This window comes from Pipistrellus kuhlii, unplaced genomic scaffold, assembly GCF_014108245.1.
Source record: "Pipistrellus kuhlii isolate mPipKuh1 unplaced genomic scaffold, mPipKuh1.p scaffold_m20_p_2, whole genome shotgun sequence".
Taxonomy (NCBI): domain Eukaryota; kingdom Metazoa; phylum Chordata; class Mammalia; order Chiroptera; family Vespertilionidae; genus Pipistrellus; species Pipistrellus kuhlii.
This window is the reverse complement of record NW_023425515.1, coordinates 63,065,841-63,088,412: the sequence shown is the minus strand read 5'-3', so window position 1 is coordinate 63,088,412 and position 22,572 is coordinate 63,065,841. Positions and strand designations below refer to the sequence as shown.

Genomic DNA, 22,572 nt, shown 5'->3' with positions numbered 1-22,572 from the left:
ATGATCAACACAAAAATGACTGTGAGCAATGAAGCCAAAATGAGCTGAGACGACAAGATGACAATGAAAATAATGTACTGCCGAAGCCGGTTTGGCTCAGTGGATAGAGCGTCGGCCTGTGGACTGAAAGGTCCCAGGTTCGATTCCAGTCAAGGGCATGTACCTGGGTTGTGGGCACATCCCCAGTAGAAGGTGTGCAAGAGGCAGCTGATCGATGCTTCTCTCTCATCAATGTTTCTAACTTTCTATCCCTCTCTCTTCCTCTCTGTAAAAAAATCAAAATATATTTTTAAAAACTAAAATAATGTACTTACTGCTTAGGCCCAATGGTATAATATTAAAGTAAAAGAGATAATACATAGTAAAAGAAATAATGGACACTAAGAAAGTAAAATTATCTGAGTCCAGCTTGTTCCCAGCTTCTCTCTCCAAGGAGACTGTATTTAAATTGAATATCATAAGATAGCAACTTTATATTTAAAAGAAAGTTCACGTCTCTCACCTGAGACAAATTAGACCCCAAGGACATGAAGAAACTAATAAATGTGATCACTCTTGTTGACAAGAGTATCCATGACAAGCAGGAATAGGATTAAATGATTGAAAATAGGGGAATGCCATTATAATTTTCAAAATAGATTCTGATAATTATAGACCTGAAGTCAGGCCTCATCAAATTATGAAACGAAATTCAATGAGAAGGGCAATGTAAGTGTAGTGTTGGGGTTTCAGTCAGTGTGGCAGTGCTGGGAGCACGATTCTTAGGCGGGAGGTATCTCTCTGCTCCTTCAAAACACATGCGGCTGGTGGCTGTTTTCCCACCCCTCCTCCTGCTTCTGAAATAATAAATTTATTTTTTTTTACATTCAAATTGCTGCCAAAGGTATGGCCTATCTCCCACAGTCATATTGTTGTGCCACACACTCATAATGAAAACAACTCAAACATTATAGCTAATATATATAAACTGAATTCTATTTTTTACCTTTTTTCATAAGAGGACCTTCCTTTTTTTCATGTTTCAAGAAAACATTGCTGCCACTTTGATCTAAAACCTGAAAAACAAGCTCTTGATTTAAAGCTGCACAAAAACATAGAATGTAGCAGTGGGTGCAAAAATGACCTTGAACATCAGTGCCCACACCAGAGAAGAGACCACAGCATTGTCCGAAGTACAGTTTTAGGTGTATGTTATGAAGGGTGACAATCACACATGTTGTAGAAACTATTTTGGCTTACATCATCAGGATGAGTGCATGATAACTGTCATATTTATTTCTACCATTTCTTTAAAGGGATATTTACATTCTACCAACCTTTGCACAGATATTTTCAAAAATTCCTTATCTTGCATAGGTGTAACAATGAATGAGCCAAATATTTGATTCACCAGGAGCAACAAAAAAACCTGTTATTTGGAAGAGGCTCACGATACCTCTCGTTGGTACAGAGCAAGCACAGAGTATTAGCTCAACAACAGTGCAATGAAGAAAACTCTGGGGAGGTTGGAGGCTGGGGTCTAAGGCCCCAAACATGATGGGGAAGAAGATGGGGATGGGAATGGGGATGGTGAGTGAAGAGACACCTTGTCTTTTGACAGAATGCCAGAAAATCTGTCTAAAAGGGGTTATAATGCCTTAATATGTTAAATGCAAGGGCCAGGAGTGTTGTGTGGCACCTTAGTGAGATGTGTATGTGTGATGCTGGGAGTGGGGCAAAGTGGAGGTGGGAGAGCGGGGGGGGGGGAGGTTTGTAAGGGGGGGAGAAAGAACGGCATATAGAAGCCAGGTCATCACTTTGGGAATCCTCTATGACCCATTCAACAAGGCTCACACAAAACAAACTTACATTTTTGGAATGTTTTTCTTTGGGAGAGGGTGAGAGAGTTAATGTCTTTTAGAAAAACAGACTCCCCACATTATGTATTTTGTGAATCTGCGAGAAGGTGGGGGACAGGCAGTAGAAAAGAAGAATGGCAAAGGCAGAGGTAAGGCAAAGCTCCCATCTGCTGCTTGATCTGAAGACGCCTGAACACACACTAAGACACAACCATGCTCCCCACCTCCATTGCCGGGTGGAAGGTGGAGCTGTCAGTTTTCTGAGCCTTCCCACTGTGGATGTGTTCCTATGTCATGTCCTCTCCGCCATGCTGAGCAAACATGGGAGGGGAGGCTCTCAACCCACCCTCCCTCCCTTCCCAGGAAATGCTGTCGGAGAGCAGGAGGAATGGGCACACATGCAGCCTGGCAGGGACAGAGCCGTGAGGCAGTCCAGCATCCCCGTCTTCTAGTTCACCCAAGTCCAAGGAAAGGAGAGCCTTGTAGGCAGAGGAAAATAAATGAAACTGATGCTAAGCTACTTTTGCCTGTGTGTTTTTTTGTTTTGTTTGTTTGTTTGTTTTTTAATATATATTTTACTGATTTTTTTAAAGAGAAGAAAGGAAAGGGATACATCGATGAGGGAGAATCATCGATCAGCTGCCTCTTGCACACCCTCTACTGGGGATGTGCCTGCAACCCAGGTACATGCCCTTGACCAGAATCAAACCCGGGACCTTTTAATCCACAGGCTGACGCTCTATCCACTGAGCCAAACTGGTTTCGGCTACTTTTGCCTGTTTAAAATTTATACTGCAAATAGATTCATGCTCCGGGAAGTAAAGAAAGTGCATATATTTTTAAAAGTTAATTTTGCAAAATGGCCTTCAAATGTATCTTTATTCCTGATGTATCGTAACATTTAAAGGTTTCTTTTGATGTGCTGATATTGAAGGAAAAATCTATATACTTTGTTAAGTGTTTCTCACTTTGAACTAAATATGTTTTGACCAGTTTGTAAGCCACATGAACGATTTCCCACAACAGTGAGCAGCAGCCATAAGATAAGCTTACAAAAGGAACTAGATAATGCCTTAAGTTATAACCACTTTGTTATCATCCATGATGATCCTGCTTAGGATGTACTCCGTTTTCTTTAATGAAAACCTTTCTTATAATGAAAAACAGATAAGATGGAAGTGGCTAAGATTAATAAAAACGATAGCACTCCCAGCTAGGAACTTCTGTTGCTGGTGCTGTTGATACAGTTTCATAAGATTATTTTTGCATTTCATTGTTTAGTCCTCTGCTTTGAGCTTTGCGTCTGGAAGGCTGATTTCATGAAGATCAGATATGTCCCTTCTCGCCAGAAATGTCTCTACCATCTCTGTCACAAGAGTGATTTCCTTCTTTTCCTTTCTAGTATTTTCTTTATTCTTTGCCATAGAAATGTTTAAAAGATTTTGGGTGAATAATTCACAGCCTACAGTATTTCCTTTTACATAACACCATGTAAATGTCTGAATTCCTGGATGCTCCCTTCTATTACAATGTGCTTGTGGCTGTGAAGATCTGAATGTCCTCAAGCTGAGACGAGAAGACACAGGCAGTTAGCTGTCTTTTCATTAACGCTATTTGTGTACTTTGCTATTAACAAAGCTCTTTCACATCTATTACTCCATTACAGAAATGTCTGCAATCTGTACGCATACCTCTGCAGTTTAGGGATATTTTTTTCCTAAGATTTTACTCAGTCATGAAATAGATAACACCTCCCACACAGTAAGTGAGATTATAGTTAAGTCTGTACGTGGGCTTTCAATACCTTAATTAAAATTATGTTAACAACGAGCAGAGTGCAATTTGTCAGTCCCCAAGGGATGCAATGGATTGGCATCATACCCAAAACTCAATTTTGTGAAGTATCTGTTTAACAGGATAAGTACATCATAAATAATTTTAGGGAAAGGGAAAAGAGCACACCACAGTCAGCTGTGTAAAGTAACCCTTATGTGAGTCAGCTGTTGTTAAGGAAGCTTAAGGACTGATTGGCATCACTTTACCTGGTTTCTTTCCCTCTATTCCTTTGTCCCTCACCCTCCACCCAAAGCATCTATCATCATCGAGGACCCATGAAGGCTCCCAGACCAGAAAATGCCTGCCTGTCAAACGCAAAGACCCTTTCTGTTTCCATCTTCCATAGTTAACATTGTGTTCTAGGCTCCTCCCTTTCAGTCCTTCATTTACTCAATAAAATTGATTGAGTAACCATGGGTCAGTCATGGTTACAGTGAAGAGACAAAGTACTGCCTTTTTGGAGCTTACTTTCTAGTGAGAGTAGGGGGGGGGAGATATGAACTCAATAAAAAAGAAGATATGTATTATAATATAATATCAGGTAATGTAAATTCTGTGAAGAAAAGTAATGCAGGCTAGAGAAAGGTATGTCATAACTGAGCCCAGCTGCTTCTGGGCCTTTCTGTTCTCATCCCACACCCTCATTTCTCCTCACTGGACACTTTTCCAAGCATCCAAGGAGCCTCCTCTCACAAGGTTATTAGTGTATTTGCTGTTAATATGTTTGTTCTGTTCTCCTAATTTCCTTCTAGTCTTTCTTCAAACATCTCCTATTTAAACAAAATTAAATCTCACCCTCACCACTAATGCTGTCACTTTCTATCTGCTTCTTCTGCTTTATTTTGCTCCTTGGTACTTATCATTACCTGCCATGGAACATATGTTACTTATTTATCTTGTTCATTGTCTGATTGTCCCACTAGAAGGGAAGCACCATGAGGGAGAATTGTCAATTTTTTCATGCAGCATCCCCATTGTCCAGGACAGTACCTAACTCTTACTATACTCATTGAATAAAAATAAATAAATAAATAAATAAATAAATAAATAAATAAATAAATAAATGTTTCTGCTCTTCCCAGTACTGCTTCATAATCACATTTTCTGTGATTATGAAGAATCAATTCTTTAGAAAGAATTTCCATGACTATTCTTTCTCCAAACCTCCCTAGAGCTCCTGAAGGCTCTCTACCTCAAGTACAAACTCTTTATTTGGCTTTCAAAGCTCCTCTTGGCCTGGCCAGGTGGCTCAGTTGGTTGGAGCATCATCCCATACATCCAAGGCCATGGGTTTGACTCCAGGTCAGAGACATACCTAGGTTGTGGGTTTGATCCATGGTAGGGCACATATGGGAGGCAATCAATCAGTGTTTCTCTCTCATATCAATTTTTCTTTCTCTCCATTCCTCTCTCTCAAAATCAATAAAAACATATCTTTGGGTGGAGATTTTTTTTAAAAAGCTCTTTCCAATGTGATTCTAAGTTATCTAGGCATAACTGCCCCCCCCCCCCAAAACAAAACAAAACAAAAAAAACAGGGTCACTTTCTAGCTCTTCCTTTTCTTCCACAAGCAATCTCATGCTCTCAATTTTAATTCTTTACCCCCATCTTCTGGACCATATAATAGAGGCTGAATTTGCTTTCTTTAGAATTACAGAAGGGGGTTAAAACAATATTTCTCATAACACACAAAAACTTTTTTCATTCTGTTACAATCATCCCACTCATTCACATAACATTTTATAGATAAGAAAACAGAAGATTTTACATCGTAGGTAATATAATAAGTAATCCTATATAATAAAGAGCTAATGTGCTAATTGGACCAAATAGCAGAATGACCGTCCAGAAATCCTTCCGGATGACCATCCGATGACCTTCTGGATGAATCTGGGGCTTTGAGGGACTATGAGGGCCAGTTGGGGCTGCAAGGGCCGAGCCCCTTGCATGAATTCCGTACATCAGGCCTCTGGTATTATAATAACTGTGTACAGTGCCAAGTGGGTACTGGAAATATGGGAGGCAGACACTTTATAAAGTGTATGATTATCTAACCACTAGGCTGTGAAACTAACAGAAAATAGAATAATACTGGCTATAAGCCGTAATTAAAAAATAAAAACTCAATCACATTAAAGACCTAAAAATAAAAGTCAAAACTATAAAGCGATATATTAAAAAAAAAGATCAAAAGTTGATACCACTGACAAGTGGCATGTAGGTCTGAACTTGCACTTGGGTTGGTCTAACAGAGTGTGGAGCCTGACTCTTTCCATAACATATTGTTATCTTGTGGTTTTGTAAAACTGTCTTCCAACTTTCCTTCTCCTTATTTTTTTTGGCGAGGGCCTTTTATATCCTACTTTATTTTTTTTTTGTTGTCCCCCAAAATCTCTAACATTGTACTGTTGAATAAATTTGTCTTAAGTCCTTAGGGATACTTTGGTTTGTATCTTGTAAAGAGGCTGGCTCTGCTTGTGAAATTTCTGATATTGTGAGCAACAATCATAGCAACATACCTGTTCATAGAAAGGAAATAGTAACATCACCATCCATGAAAACTGGTTGAGAATTGGCCTGATTTTAAAATTAAGGCAACTTCAACCATATGAAAGCATTTATTGCAATATTAATGTAGTTTCCCATTGAAAATATCTTATCGAGGAATCAAAAAATTGTGTGTATTTCGGGTGAATGTAACTGGTTTAGGGACTAGGTTATTTGCTTTTCTTTTTTTATCTTCTTCTGAGTTTACTGAGCCATTTTACACTTTTATTATAAAAAATCACTGATGGAAAAACAGAATTTGGAGTTGTTGTTTTTAGTTTTTATTGTTATTTGTTTGGCCACAAACCTAGATGCTGGAAATTCATCAGCTCTTTCATTTGTTCCTCTGCTTTTATAAAATACAATGGAGGGCCTATTAATGACCCTAAGAACCCAGAGGAGGTTGATAGATGACTTTCTTGAACCAGAATCATTTGAAAAATGCCCAAATAGCTAATAAGTATAATTGGTAAAGAATATAGCTCAGTTCTGTCGTTCCATTCACTCATTTTTATTTATATATTTTTCTTGAGCCCCAGTAAAAAGACCTCAGTGACCACAGATGACATAAAAAGGCTAAAGTCCATCCAATCAAAATGGCATTAGGCTTCCTGGTTATAAAACAGGCAAGACTAACCTATACTTAAACAACCACACCAGATATATTTTCTCAGTGTCTTAGCAATCTGAATTTGCCACTGAGAACAGTAACTGAAAAAATATTATTTTTAAATATGAAAAAAAAAACAAAGACCAATATTTAGGAAAAAGGTAAATGTTGCTTCATATTACAGTCAGATAGTTGAACGTCAATTTGGTGTATGTGCTCTACCAAGATGAATAAAAACATGCATAAAAAAACAGCAGTATTTTTGCCACTGTGGCTTGAGTCTCAGCAAACTATTCCTACCCAACTTCTCTTACTGTTGGCACTGTTCATTTTATTTCCCTGGTGTTCCTCATTTTGAAGCTTTCTTCAAATTAATCATTTGCTTTCTTGACCATCTGTTGTGGTCTGGCAACCTAATTTTCCCAGTTACCTTTTAGAACAGATCCCCTAGGACGTCTCATTTGTAGAGTCAGTTCTTATATCTCATCTGATGACATAACTTGAGACTGCTTGCCTGTCAGGATGCTCGGTAATCTTGTCCCATTGCTTCATTTCTATTTCTCTTGCTTCTATTAAGCATGCTGCAGTGACAGCTGATTCGAATGCATCACTTGGAGGAGCACTGGGGTGATGTGGAGCTCATATGCCAAATTTTGCCTGGAGGAAAGCTGAACTGCTGATTTATCACATGGCAGTGCACCAGAGTTTTTCACGAAACTTAGACAAATCGTTAATTACAACAGTACCACAGGGCACTGCTCCAGTAAAACAGAGCCATGCAACCTACCCTCAGAGACTAATTCCCCTGACAAAGGCTGGTGCAGCTGTAAGAGGAGCTATAGAAGAATTTATACTCCCTTTCTGTTGGGGGTTAATGGAGACAAGTGTGAACTTTACCTGTGGGTTTAGAAATGCTTTAGACAGAAATAGTTCAGCATATTCGGCATGTGTTAAAAGAGAGAGCAGGGGAGGAGGTAAGATGGCGGAAGAATAGATGGGCGGATTCTGAGCCCTCTCCCAAAGCAGAAAGAGAGAGCAACTGAGGGTCTTGTGCTGTGAGTGTTTATCGGCAAGCTGGGAGACAGTGAACACCAGAAGAATCTGCTGGGGGGCCGCTGACAGAGGTGCCCCTCACAGGGAAGCACCCACAAGGGCTGTGTCCCTGCCCGGAGCTACCTACCGGCTTGGACAGGGAAACCTCGCCATCTTGAGAGGAAGATAGGATCCTGTCAGAGGCCTGAATATCCACAGCCGCAGCGACCACCAAGCATCTGTGACCCCCAGAACGCGGATCCCAGGCAGCGCGAACACCTGCCCTCACAGGATTGCCCCACTGCTCAGCGAAAAGGTCAGATTTCGCGGGGAGAGGGTGGAGAGCGCTCCCGGTAAAAACAAAAAGCCTGCGTGCACAGAGCGCGCTCCTGGAAGCTGGAGGACAAGGGCGGTGATTACAAGTAGAAGCCCCCACTGTTGGGCTGTTGTCACCCTTGAAAGTGGACGGGGCTCCTAACAGGGGAGATAGCTAAAGAGCAACACATTTGGATCCGGGTCGGAGGGATATCGGAGAGTTGCGGGAGATTCCAGTTGCTCGGACCTGCCCCCTTCCCGCCTCCGTAGTTCCAGCTTCAGAGAGGGCGGGGGAGGGGGGGCGGGGAGCTGGAGAGGCTCTAGAGCAGGGGTGTCGAACTCAATCAGAGAAGGGGCCAAAATCTAAAATCCAGCCTAAATCGCGGGCCGAATGGTTTACTGAACAGTCATAAACTGTCATTGTAATGGAAACGCAGCGGAGTGCAGTGATGACAGCGCGGTGCGGGCCACATTGCAAGGCCTGGCGGGACGGATGTGCTCAAACACAAGGCCCGCGGGCCAAATCTGTCCCGCCAGGCCTTGCAATGTGGCCCGCACCTTGCTGTCATCACTGCACTCCGCTGCGTTTTCATCACAATGACAGTTTATGACTGTTCAGTAAACCATTCGGCCCGCGATTTAGGCTGGATTTTAGATTTTGGCCCCTTCTCTGATTGAGTTCGACACCCCTGCTCTAGAGTCTGGAAGTCAACCTATTGTAGAAACACTGCCCCCAGAGGCTAATTCACAAATTGACTCTAGTGTAATAAAAATAAAGCAAAACCTGCCTAAAAATCAGGACTGGATCATAACAATAGAGGAAGCGAATGACCTTCATTACTGCAAATTTTAATTAAATTTTTTAAATTTTATTATTTTTTTTAATTTTTAAATTTTTGTTTTTATTTTTGTTTTCATTATTTGCAACGTTTACTCAAGAAACTATTTTTCTTTTTCCTCACTTGATTTTATCTTGATAATTATTACATTGTATATGTAATCAACATTATTACTACTACTAGTTTACCTTTTTCATCTTATTTTCTTTTGTTTATTTTTATTATTTTTATTTCATTTGATTATATATATATATATATATATATATATATATATATATTTATTTTTTTTTTAATTTCAGGATTACTGTTCTACAGTCTTTATCTATCCTTCTTTCTCCAACGCTTTATTCTATCTCAACCCTACCTTTATGCCTTCACCCTCTTTCCAATCTTTTCCTTTGATACCCTGTTTATCTTAACCCTTTCCTGCTCTAGATTTCCCCCATTCCTTCTGTCTACCCCCTCCTAAAATTTCACCCTACTTGTATATATCTAATTTCCAACTACCTGCTCCAAACCCATTCACACCTCCCTTGCAGTTGTCCTAAAAACAAAACAAAACAAAAAAAACAAAAGTCTTTCTCTCTAACTCTTTGAAGTTGTATGTTGAATGTTAACTTTACTGAAGTTGTATGCTTTTCTTTTATAAGATTGATTTGCCTATGCTTTTTGTTTGATTGTATGTTTTTGTTAGCTGGGTTCTAGTCACCCTTATTGGTGGTTATTAATATCGCAAACACATTTCTATTCAGTGCCTTGTGTGTTGTACGTGGTTGTGTTGTATTTTGTGCCTTTAAATCAAAGCAGGAGAGAGAGAACTACACAACCAGACATCCTAGATCATGGGGAGACCAAAAAACAGCCCGCATATGAAAGAAAAGCAGGCTTCACCAGAAAAGGAAGTAAACGATATAGAGGCAAGCAACCTACCAGAGCAAGAATTCAGAGTAACGATCTTAAGATGGCTAAAAAGAATGGAAGACAAATTTGACAATATGAGTAAGACCCAAGAGGAAATGAAAAAAACCCAAGAGGAAATGAAGATGACTCAAGATGAAATGAAAAATGACATCGCTACTATGAAGAACTCAATAGAAAGCATCAAGAGCAGACTAGAAGAAGCAGAGGATCGCATCACTGAGCTAGAAGACAAGATGGAAAAAAATACCCAATTAGAGCAGCTTCTAGAAAAAAAAATTAAAAAGCAGGAGGAGAGCCTACGGGAGCTTTGGGACAATGCAAAACAAAACAATATTCGAATAATAGGGGTTCCGGAAGGAAAGAAAACTGAGGTAGATATGGAAAATGTATTTCAAGAAATAATGACAGAAAATTTTCCTGAGATAGAGAAGAAAAAACCCACACAAATCCAAGATGCTCGCAGAGTCCCAAGCAAAATGGATCCCAGAAGACCGACGCCAAGACATATTATAATTAAATTTGCAAACACCAATGACAAAGTTAGAATCTTAAAAGCAGCCAGAGAGAGACAGAAAGTTACATATAAAGGAACCCCCATCAGACTGACAACTGATTTCTCAACAGAAACTTATCAGGCCAGAAGGGAATGGGATGAAATATACACAGTCATGCAAAGAAAGGGTCTGAATTCAAGAATACTGTACCCAGCAAGGCTATCAATCAAAATTGAAGGGGAAATCAGGAGCTTCACAGACAAAAAAAGACTAAAGGAATTTATCTCCACCAAACCAGCAATGCAAGAAATGCTAAATGGTCTACTGTAAAAATAAAGAAATAGGAAGCGAAGAAGGAACACAGGAGTATAGAATAAAAATGGCATCAAATGAGTACCTATCATTAATAACATTAAATGTAAATGGTTTAAATTCTCCAATCAAAATACATAGGGTAACAGATTGGATAAGAAAACAAGACCCATACATCTGTTGTCTACAAGAAACCCACCTCAGAAAAAGAGATGCAAACAGACTGAGGGTGAAGGGATGGAAAAAGGTTTTCCAGGCAAATGGAAATGAAAAGAAAGCTGGGGTAGCAATACTTATATCTGACAAATTAGATTTCAGAGTGAAGGACATAACAAGAGATAATGAAGGCCACTTCATAATACTAAAGGGAGCAATCCAACAAGAAGAAATAACCCTGGTAAATATATATGCACCCAATACGGGAGCACCGAAATACATAAAAAAAAAACTGCTGGAGGACATTAAGGGAGAGATTAACAGCAATACAATCATAGTAGGAGATTTTAATACCCCACTGTCACCCTTTGACAAATCATCTAAACAAAAAATCAGCAAAGAAATATCAATCCTAAATGACTCACTAGACCAGATGGAATTAATTGACATCTTCAGAACATTCCACCCCAAAGCCACAAAATATACATTCTTCTCAAATGCACATGGGACATTCTCAAAGATAGACCACATTTTGGGACATAGGCAAAGTCTCTTCAAATTCAAGAAGATAGAAATCATATCAAGCATCTTCTCAGACCATAATGGCATAAAACTGGAAATTAACTACAATAAAAATAATCCAAAGAAATCAAACACATGGAGACTAAATAGCATGCTATTAAACAAGGACTGGGTTACCAGAGAAATCAAGGAAGAAATTAAAAACATCCTGGAAACAAATGACAATGAAAACACAACAATCCAAAATCTATGGGACACAGCAAAAGCAGTTTTGAGAGGGAAGTTCATATCTTTACAAGCCTATTGCAAAAAACTAGAAAAAAGTGTAACAAATGATCTAACTCTACAACTCAAAGAGTTAGAAAAAGAGCAACAAGAAAAGCCCAGTGTAAGTAGAAGGAAGGAAATAACAAAAATCAGAGCACAGATAAACGACATAGAGACCAAAGAAACAATACATAAGATCAACAAAACCAAGAGCTGGTTATTTGAAAGGATAAACAATGAAAGGATAAACAATTAGATGGACCTCTCGCCAGACTAACCAAGAAACAAAGAGAGAGGACCCAAATAAACAAAATCAGAAATGAAAGAGGTGAAATAACAACAGACCCCACCGAAATACAACGGATTGTTACAAAATACTATGAACAACTCTACTCCAACAACCTGAACAACCTGGAAAAAATGGACATATTCCTAGAAAAATATAATCTTCCAAAACTCAATCAGGAAGAATCTAAAAATCTCAATAAACCAGTGACTTGGGAAGAAATTGAAACAGTCACCAAAAAGCTTCCAGCAAACAAAAGCCCAGGACCAGATGGCTTCACAGGAGAGTTTTACCAAACATTCAAGGAAGAACTAAAAACTATCCTCCTCAGACTATTCCAAAAAATCCAAGAGGAAGGAACACTTCCAAATTCCTTCTATGAAGCCAGCATCACCCTAATACCAAAACCAGATAAAGACAACTTAATGAAAGAGAATTACAGGGCAATATCCCTCATGAACATAGATGCCAAAATCCTCAACCCAAATCACTATGCTCAATTAATATTTGACAAAGGAGGCACGAATATACAATGGAGTCAAGACAGTTTCTTCAATAAATGGTGTTGGGAAAATTGGACAGACACATGCAAAAGAATGAAACTAGATCACCAACTTACACCATTCACAAAAATAAACTCAAAATGGATACAGGACTTAAACATCAGACGGGAAACCATAAAAATACTAGAAGCATCCACAGGCAGCAAAATCTCAGACGTATGCCAAAAGAACTTCTTCACTGATACTACCCCTAGGGCAATGGAAGCTAAAGAGAAAATAAACAAATGGGACTACATCAAAATAAAAAGCTTTTTTACAGCAAAAGAAACCATCAACAAAACAACAAGAAAGCCCACTGTGTGGGAGAACATATTTGCAAATTATACCACTGATAAAGGTTTAATCTCCAACATCTACAAACAGCTTATACAACTAAATAAAAGGAAGATGAATGATTCCATTAAAAAATGGGCAATGGACCTAAATAGAATATTTTCAAAAGAAGACAGAAGGAAGGCCAAAAGGCACATGAAAACATGCTCAAAGTCACTAATTGTCCAAGAGATGCAAATCAAAACAACAATGCGGTACCATCTCACACCTGTCAGAATGGCCAACATCAACAAATCAACAAACGACAAGTGTTGGCGAGGTTGCAGAGAAAAAGGAACCCTCGTGCACTGCTGGTGGGAATGCAGACTGGTGCAACCACTGTGGAGAACAGTGTGGAGTTTCCTCAAAAAACTGAAAATGGAACTCCCATTTGACCCAGTAATCCCACTTCTAGGAATATATCCTAAGAAACTAGAAACATCAATCAGAAAGGATATATGCACCCCTATGTTCATAGCAGCACAATCTACAATGAATTGGAGAACATCATGCTGAGTGAAATAAGCCAATCAATGAAAGAGAAACACCACATGACCTCACTCATTTGTGGATAATAAAGAGCATTATAAACTGATGAACCAAAAGATAGATATAGAGACAGTATATCAACAAGCAGACTGTCAAATTACAGCAGGGAGGGGAGGAAGATCTGGGGGAGATAATAGATCAACCGAAGGACTTTTATACATGCATATAAGTACAACCAATGGACACAAAACTCTGGGGAGGGAGGGGATGAGTGGGAGGGAGGGGGGCAAAAAAAATCAATAAAATATATTAAAATAAATAAATAAAAATAAAAAATAATAATAAATAAATAATAAAAAAAATAAAAGAGAGTGCAGGATGCATTTTGAGTGTGGAAAATGAGAAGTAATAGGATTTTCTGGAGGCCAGAGGTCAGGTGACACTAGCTCATAAAATGGGTCTACGTTATGTTATGATCTCAAAGATGATTAAAGTGATTATCTTGGACAAGGGGAAGACTATCCCTCCCAGGACTCATCCTGGGATGATGGCCCTGATGACTGTTCTGTGACGTAGGCTGACTGGAAAGAGAAAAGCCAGGCCTCGACAGTAAAGAACTTCATTGTATAGGTCATATCTAGGGTGGAAGGGAGGAGGAGGAAGAATGAGCTAAAGAGAAGTTAGCCTATTCTGAGCAAGGAGTAGATGATGAATGAGTTTTTAAAGATAAGTTCAAGAATCCTAGCTGGAGAATGCCCATTCATAAAACGTTGAAAGCCTGTCTGAGCCAAAATGTTGACTGTTAACCAATGTAGCATATATTTGTACCTTGAAATCCTCACCCCTAGGTAAAGTGTACTTCAACCTATCTGTGTGTAATGGGCTGGCTGAATCAATGTGGGGGACACGATATAAATATGGACAACAAAGAGGAAAGTCATAATAAAAAGTAGCTAAGAAAGAGAGAGCTAAGGTTCAAGGTGCCCACAGGTGGCAGTGTGACCCTGAGCAAGTTTATTTTCCTCGTCTATAAACTGGGGATGAAAAGAGAACTTACTCCTCAGGTAACAATTAAAATCATTAAATTAGATAAATGCATGTGAAGTGCAGTACCTGAATTTCATCAGAGCTGCATAAAAAAAGGAAAGGCTGTGTCCACTAAGACTCACCTGTGTGTGCACAAAGAGAGAACTTCAGAAAATACAGAGATCATCAATCTGGGTCAAGCTAATTTCCCTGAAATGGGAAAGGGAACTGTAGCTGGGCTAATAAAATTGTGATAAAATATTGAAAGAATTTTGCTGCCATGCAGGCTGATAGCCCCCCACACATCACCTCCAAAGGCGTTTTGATGAGGAATAAGGTGTCCTTTAAAAGAACTCTTCATTATTTTCATTACTGGTGGGTTTTTTAATTTATTAGGTTGACATTGGTTAATAAAATTATATAGGTTTCATGTGTACAAGTCTATAACACATCATCGTATGTTGTATTGTGTGTTTACCACCCCAAGTCAAGTCTCCTTCCATCACCATTTATCGTCTTTATCCTCTACTGCCACCACCATCGCTCCCTCTGGTAATCACCATACTGTTGTCCATGTCTATGAGTTGTTTTATTTTATTTTGCTTATTTCCTTCACCTTTTTCACCCAACCTCCCTCCCCTAAGATATCTGTTAGTCCCTCTATGTATCTATAAGTGTTGTCATTGTTAGTTTTCTTTGTTCATTAGATTCCACATAGAAGTGAAATCATATGGCATTTGTCTTTTTGTGGCTGGCTTATTTCACTTAGCATAATACTCTCCAGGTTGATCCATGCTGTCACAAAAGGAAAGATTTCCTTCTTTTTTTCACAGCTGAGTAGTATTCCACTGGGTAAATGTACCACAGCTTTTTTATCTACTTGGACACTTGGGCTGCTTCCAAATCATGGCTATTGTAAATAACACTGCAATGAACATAAGTGTGCATATATTCTTTCAAATTAGTGTTTTGGATTTTTTTGGATAAATTTCCAGAAGTGGAATTGTTGAGTTATAAGGCAGTTCCATTTTTTATTTTTTTAGGTAACTCCATACGTTTTTCCATAGTGGCTGCACCAATATGCATTCCTACCAACAGTGCACAACAGTTCCCTTTTCTTGCCATTCTTGCCAAACTTGTTGTTTGTTGATTTATTGATGGCACACATTCTGACAGGTGTGAAATGATATCTCATTGTAGCTTAATTTGCATCTCTCTGACGATTAGTGACATTGAGTATTTTTTTCATGTGTCTATTGGCCATCTATATGGCCTCTTTGGAAAAGTGTCTATTCAAGTCCTTTGCCCATTTTTTAATCTGGTTGTTTGGTATTTTGGTGTCAAGTTGTATGAGTTCTTTATAAATTTTGGATATTAATCCCTTATCAGATGTATTGTATAATTGGTGAATATGCTCTCTCTCTCAGTAGGTTATTATGACAGTTTTATTAATCTTAAGAAAATGGCTGATGTTTTAACTGCATCCCAGTTAAAGGTTTCCAAAGCTCCAAATCTGATCAAGTATACTCAGTACATGGACTTTGAAAATGAATGGCCTGTGCTGGCTAAAAGGGAATGTATAATACAAATTAATATAAAAAAGAAATAAAATGTCATGAAAGTGACACCAATGAAGTATATGATCAGAAGCAACTGGAGGTGAGGAAAATGAAGGGAGAGTGGTGAATGTGATACAAAATGTAGAGCAAAGAGATAAAAGTTAAAAATGACTAGAAAGTAAGGATTATCCCATTGGGATTAAAAAAACAACAACTAAGTACTGTGGGTTTTTACAAATAGCTTCAATAGACTGTAGGCCTTGGAGAAAAGGAACATGAAGGGTAATCAAGAATTAGGGGAATGGGAAGAGGAAAACATTAGGAAAACAGATGAAACTTTTGTAACCCTGAGCCACAGCAGAGATGATTTGGGGGAATGAATGATTATAACATGGTGTAAATAATCAGCTATGGTCAGAGTCAACATAAATTTGAGAAGGAAACAATATTCTTATCATTTCACACAAAATTGTACAACTGTCAGTCAGAGAGGCAGAACGAGATGTGACTGAAACTTGAAAAAGAAGAAATTGAAATGGCCTAACATGGAAAAAAAATCCTTTCAGAAGGCAGACATTAACACAGCAGAAGAAAGAACATGCTGCTGACCAGAATGGATCATACAACGTGAAAAAAATACTCTCACAGGAGCACGGGTAGGCACAGTGCAAGGGAGACGGACACACAGGCTGTTTTAACTGGAAGCCTTTCCAATATTCAGACATACTGCTCACCAACAACGGTCAGATTGCAGTTGGCTGACCCATGAAGACTGGTGTGAAAGGAAAGAATGCCCAGTGTAAGGTCAAGTCTGAGACTTCCAGTTGCAGTGAGGCTGTACTCATCTTCTAAATGACTAAGATGCCACTGTGATCTTATACAACAGTCTCATGAGTTCAGTCTCATGGGAAATCATCCCTGTGGGATGAACTTCCTTCTGTGTGCTGAACATATAGTTCTGAGCCTGTTAGACCTGAAAATAATAAGGCCCTGTGTCAGGCAAAGTCATCAAAATAATAAAAACCAGCTGGTTATGGGGAGGGGTGGAGAGTGTCCCGTGTAGTAGCTAATTGTTCTCCCTTAAGTAATAACCTCTCATAGCACTGTTAGCCCGCGAGTGCCTTCCTTCTTCAAATGTGACAGATACAGGTCGGAATTAAAGTACATGCATGCACACATTCACACAGGCACCATAAATAGAAGGTTACTGGGAAGATGCCCAGGGGTTAAGAAGAATTATGTTTGATTTTTGAGTTTAAGAATGTAATCGATAGTCAAACACTCAGAAATATTTCCTATTAGGAATTACTGCAACTATAGCCAAATGGAGAAATTAGTATGCAACTTTGGATAATCTCTATTTACCAAATTAATTAGTCCCCATGAGTTTCAAAAGAGATTTCCTACTAGGATCACAGGGACACAAATAAATGATACCACATGCATACACACAAGTAACTTAAGAATTTGAGAAATATCACATAAAAAGACAAAAAATTAATATAAATGTCCTACTTCTAGTAATCAATGAAAAGCACTAACTAAAAACTTGGAAAGCCCTCGCTGATTTCACTCAGTGGATAGAGCGTTGGCCTGAGGACTGAAGAGTCCCAAGTTCAATTCTGGTCAAGGGCACATGCCCAGGTTGCAGGCTCAATCTCCAGTAGGGGTTGTGCAAGAGGCAGCCGATCAATGATTCTCTCTTATCATTGATGCTGATATTTTCCTCTCCCCTCTCCCTTCCTTTCTAAAACCAATAAAAATATGGTTGTTGGTTGTGTTTTTTATTTGTTTGTTTGTTTGTGTTCGTTTGTTTTTTTTTAAATAAAAGCTTGGAAAGGTGACAAAGCAATGCTGCATAAAATACAAACCAAGTGTTTGAAGATTCTGAAAAGCAGGTTGATACAGCTATACAACATTTTGCTTCAAAGTGGTAAATAAAGTTGTCATTCCTTGCAATAGCATTTGCAGTTTTCTCTTCCTTTTAGGCCTCAGATTAAATTTTTTTCTTTGGAAAATAATTTGGTGTTCCCTTTTCCACATCCTGGATTTAGTTGTCCCTTATTGGTCAATAAGGAAGTACTTTCCTGCTCTCTTTCACAAATCAGTCCTAGCTCTTTTCAATATCCTTTCAATGGCTTCTTAAAACAATTCTAAATTATGGATGAAGTGATATGCAGCCTGGGAATAATGGAGGCTGAGGGAGTATAAATGAAACAAGACTGGCCATGAGTTGATCATTGTTGAAGATGCAAAACGGTCACCTAGGAGTTGATTGTACTATATCTGAAAATTTTCATAATGAAAAATTAAAAAAATAAAACCAATTATTATTAAGCCTTAAAATTTATGACAATGGTTTTCTGCCAAAGGGATAGAAGTTGAGGTAAAGTCAGAAGACTTTATTGCTCATTTGTAACTGAAAACAAATCTATAATTCCAAACAGCATTCTGCAGTGCCTTACCTAAAGACATGAACGATGAGCCAAACCCTTTTCTAAATATTATCATTTCATTATCATGTCAAAAATAGCAATCATGTAGCTGACTATAGTTATTCTTATTTAGATTAAAATTTAGCTATAAGCTTCTTGTAAATAAAGGTAAAAAGAGAACCATAGTAAGTAATAAAATACATGTTCTGATTAAAAAAAAAATCAATAGATTTTTTTTTCCTGGCATTAAATTCTAATATCTGAATGAACTTTGCATTATAATACAAAGGACACTTATACCATATAATAAAAGCCTAATATGCTAAGTGTCCAGTCTTCTGGTTGGCCATTAAGACAATCAAAGCATAATATGCTAATGACTAGAGTCCTGATGCACGAAATTGGTGTAAGAGTAGGCTTTCCTTCCCCCAGCTGCCGATACCAGCTTCCCAGTGGCACCAGGGACCAGGGCTTCCCTCTGGCCGGCATCCGGGACCCCAGTCTAATTAGTATACTACTCTTTTATTATTATAGATATGCTAAGGCCACTCAACTGCTCAATATTACGTGCACTGACCACCAGAGGGTAGATGCTCCAATCCATAGGTTAGCTTGCTGCTGGGGTCTGGCTGATCAGGACTGAGTGAGATGGGCTGGACACACCCTGGAGCTCTCCTCAGTCCCTCCCCTGCTGGCCAACCTTCTGTGTTACTCCCTGGCCTTAATCATGCATGCACCAGTGGGGTCCCTTGGCCTGACCTGTGCCCTCTCAAAACCTGCGACCCCTCGGGGAATGTCAGAGAGCCGATTTCGGCCCGATCCCGAAGGCCAGGTCGAGGGTCCCCACTGGTGTATGAATTCATGTACTGGGCCTCCAGTATAACATAATGAATAGTGTCTTTAACTTGGCTTCACAGATGAAGTGTTTCTCAAGTGGTCAGTCCCTGAGTTAGTTCTTCCTAAACACCAAGGGATTTTGCACTGGGTTTGGTGAGGCAAAGCAATTCTGTTGGGGTCTACGGTAGAATGATCCAGACACACAGCTTTTTGATATCAACTACCAAGCTAGAATCAAGGATACTAAATCAAGGAGAATAAGTGGAAAGTATGTCTCTGCATTTTTTAAATAGACTTCTGATAGAAGGGCTTTTTGACAGTAGCCTAGTTTAAATCGATTTGGAATTACACTTTTTGATGTGAATTCATAATACAAATTACAGAAAGGTTCAGATGCTTTGGATTTGAGCATGTAGGGTTTGGGATGATCTTCAAGTTATATATATAATGTATATATATGTATATAATCTTAAAGTTTTCATAGCCTAATAACTAAAATGAAAAGCATCGTGAGCTAGTGGTCAGGATGTATGAGTTAGTTTTATTTTTACTAGTTTGTTTAGCCTTGGGCAAGTAACTAACTTCTGAGTCCTGTTTCGTTACCTAAAAAACTAGGTCATTCAATTAAATGTTTCAGTTACTTTGAGGCAATAATGTGAATTCTTCTTGGATTCACCTAATCTTTATGAAAGTGAATAAATCTCAAGGTGTCATTTAACCAGTAAAGTTCATCTCACCAGGATTATATCTTGATCACTGTTGCTGGTTTCAACTTCAATCAAATCCTGACATCCTTGCACAAGGTTCTGATTCTGCTTCCTTTTCATTTCCCAAGAAGAGGCCTACAGTAAGGTATTAAGGAAAATATACAAGGATTAGTAGCAATCGATGATACACATTAAACTACCTTCATTCACCCTCTATTAACTTCTGTACAGAAGCAGATCTCTGTAGGAGAAACAAAGGAAATTCAATTTCTGATTGTTGCTCTCAAGAAATATATGATTTAGATATGCATTAGTAAAGGTTAAATAATAACGGGAAATAATTCAAAAGACTATCAAAAGACAAATTAAGTATGAAATCAGTGGTGTAAACTATGATGTTCAACAGTGAATCAAAAGGCTTGTAGTATTTTGCAAAGAAGCTGCATGAATTACTGCCATATACTGGATAAATAATGTCTCATACGGATGTACACACTGTTCTTAAAATTTATGGAGGTATTGCTGAAGAGAATAAGATATGCATTCATTTTGCAATATCTACGATGGCTTTCCCTTATTATGTAGTTCTTAACAATGGATACTGGACATGCCTAATATTACGTGAGATATCTACAGTAATGCCACTGATACTGAAAGGATGTCCTCATACTTGCAAGGTTAGAAACAGTTAGAATGGAAAATTTTATGATGCAGGGTAAGGGCTCCTTTGATTAGAAAGGCTAGAGGCAGACTCTTAGCTTCTTGAGGGCAAGAACTGTGTCAATCTTGGAGCCCTCAGCAACTGGCCCAGAGTAAATTATTACTTTCTTTTTGTTCAGAGAAATGGATTAACAAATAACACGGGGAAATTTTAAAAGAATTAAAAGCTGCAGATGTAGGAAACAACAATATTATATTTAGTGGGAGACCTGTTTTCAGGAAATGGGAGGAAAGTTGTTTGGGATTAAAAAAAAAAGTGGAATCTCCTAAGAAACACAAGAGTGTGATAAAAACAATTCTCTAGGAAGGACGGTTAATTAATTGATTACCTGTATTAACAGAGCAGAACTGTGGTGCAAATGAGCTAAATCATTTGCTAATACCAGAGCCCTTTTTATCAAGCTTTTGGAGCACATGATGAGATTTACTCAGAGCACATCTGCCTTCCTAATCCCATCTACTTAGGCTAATATTAAAATTAATTACACTCCTTGCACCTCCTTTGGCAGTGGTAGTGCCTAGTACTGTATTTACTAGACAGGATATTAAAAACTCACTGAAAATAATCCTCAAGTAATTAAAAGTTGTTTCAATTGCAGTTTAAAAGCTGATTAAATTCATTTTTCAACAGATTATAAAGAATGACAGTCTCCTGATCTATCCACCTCACTTGTAGATTTTGCTAAGTATATGATATCTTCTGAAGTAAAATTATCTTACCTTTCCAAGAGTTGACATATCACCAGTCTCCCTTTCTTCACCCTCTACTGGCTAATCAAACTATTCTATTCTTTCCCCTTCTTTACTCCAACAAAAACAATAAAATGCTTCCTGAGGTCATCCCTATTAACCTCTAAGTCATTAAGTCAGTGAACTTTTTTAGAAGCCTTTTGGCCTCTCTGACCATCTTACCTTGGGTTGCCTTTTATTTTCTCTGTCCTTGGCTTTAATAATAAAACAAATTCCTCATTTCTTCTCCTATTGCTCTGGCTAGTCCCACACAGTTCCTTGTGCACACATCCTCAGACTGCTAGGCAGGTTTCTATGTAGTCTTTATTTTCTTCTTACCCTTACTCCTCACTTGGCATGTCCCCTTAAGAGTTTCGAACTGTGTAAGCTGAACTCATGCTCCTTCTCACAAGCCCAGCCATATTCTAGCATTCCCTGTATCAATGAATGGAATCACCATAAACCACGTGCAAGAGCCAGAGGTTCTGCAGTCATTCTTGCCATTTCCCTCTGCTTCATCTTCTGTATCCTATATATCACCCAGAGGTGTCAGTGTTCCCTCCTCAAGACAATAGAAGAAACAAATGGATCATTTCTCTCTACTCCCCCACCATCATCCTAGCCCTCACTACTGGTATTTCTCATGCGAACACTGTAATTGCCTAACTGCCCTGCCTGAATTCACTCTGCGCTCTACTCAGCCAAAGTAGTCTCTCAAGAAAAACTAGCCATGCAACTTCCCTACCTGAAGCTCTTCAATGATTTCCCATTGCTTTGAGGATAAATGCGAAACCTCTTATCAAAGGCTATATATGGGATCTGTATGGTTCTGGTCACTCTATCCTCATCTCACACCAGCCTCTTTCAATCTCACTGCCCCATCACAGCTTAGTTGTCTTTCTAAGGCACTTTGTATTCACCATGCTCCCTGTCAGAGAATGCACTGCTACTGAGTCCTCTGCTCCAGTGGCCTCAGTTTACCATCCTGCTGACTATGCCACTATCAGAGAACTCTTTTTAAAAATAAATATTTTTTATTAATATCAGAGAAGAAGAGAGAGAGAGAGAGAGAGAGAGAGAGAGAGAGAGAGAGAGAGAGAGAGAGAGAGATACATCATTGATGAGAGAGAACCACTGATCAGCTCTCTCCTGCACACCCCTTATTGGGACTGGGCCCACAACCCGGGCATGCGCCTTGACTGGAATTGAAATCTGGGCC

General features: G+C 38.8%; 1 protein-coding gene across 1 annotated transcript in view; it reads right to left on the bottom strand.

Annotated features, from left to right (window-relative positions):
* The window catches only part of MORC1 (MORC family CW-type zinc finger 1), a 146,038-nt gene that overhangs the window by 23,470 nt on the left and 99,996 nt on the right, over positions 1 to 22,572 (bottom strand). Inside the window, exons 18-19 of the mRNA XM_045583783.1 lie at positions 19,935 to 20,039; positions 986 to 1,055 (exon numbers count right to left, since the gene is read on the bottom strand). Of these exons, the coding sequence (XP_045439739.1) occupies positions 986 to 1,055; positions 19,935 to 20,039 (175 nt within the window). The remainder of the gene's footprint in view (positions 1 to 985; positions 1,056 to 19,934; positions 20,040 to 22,572) is intronic.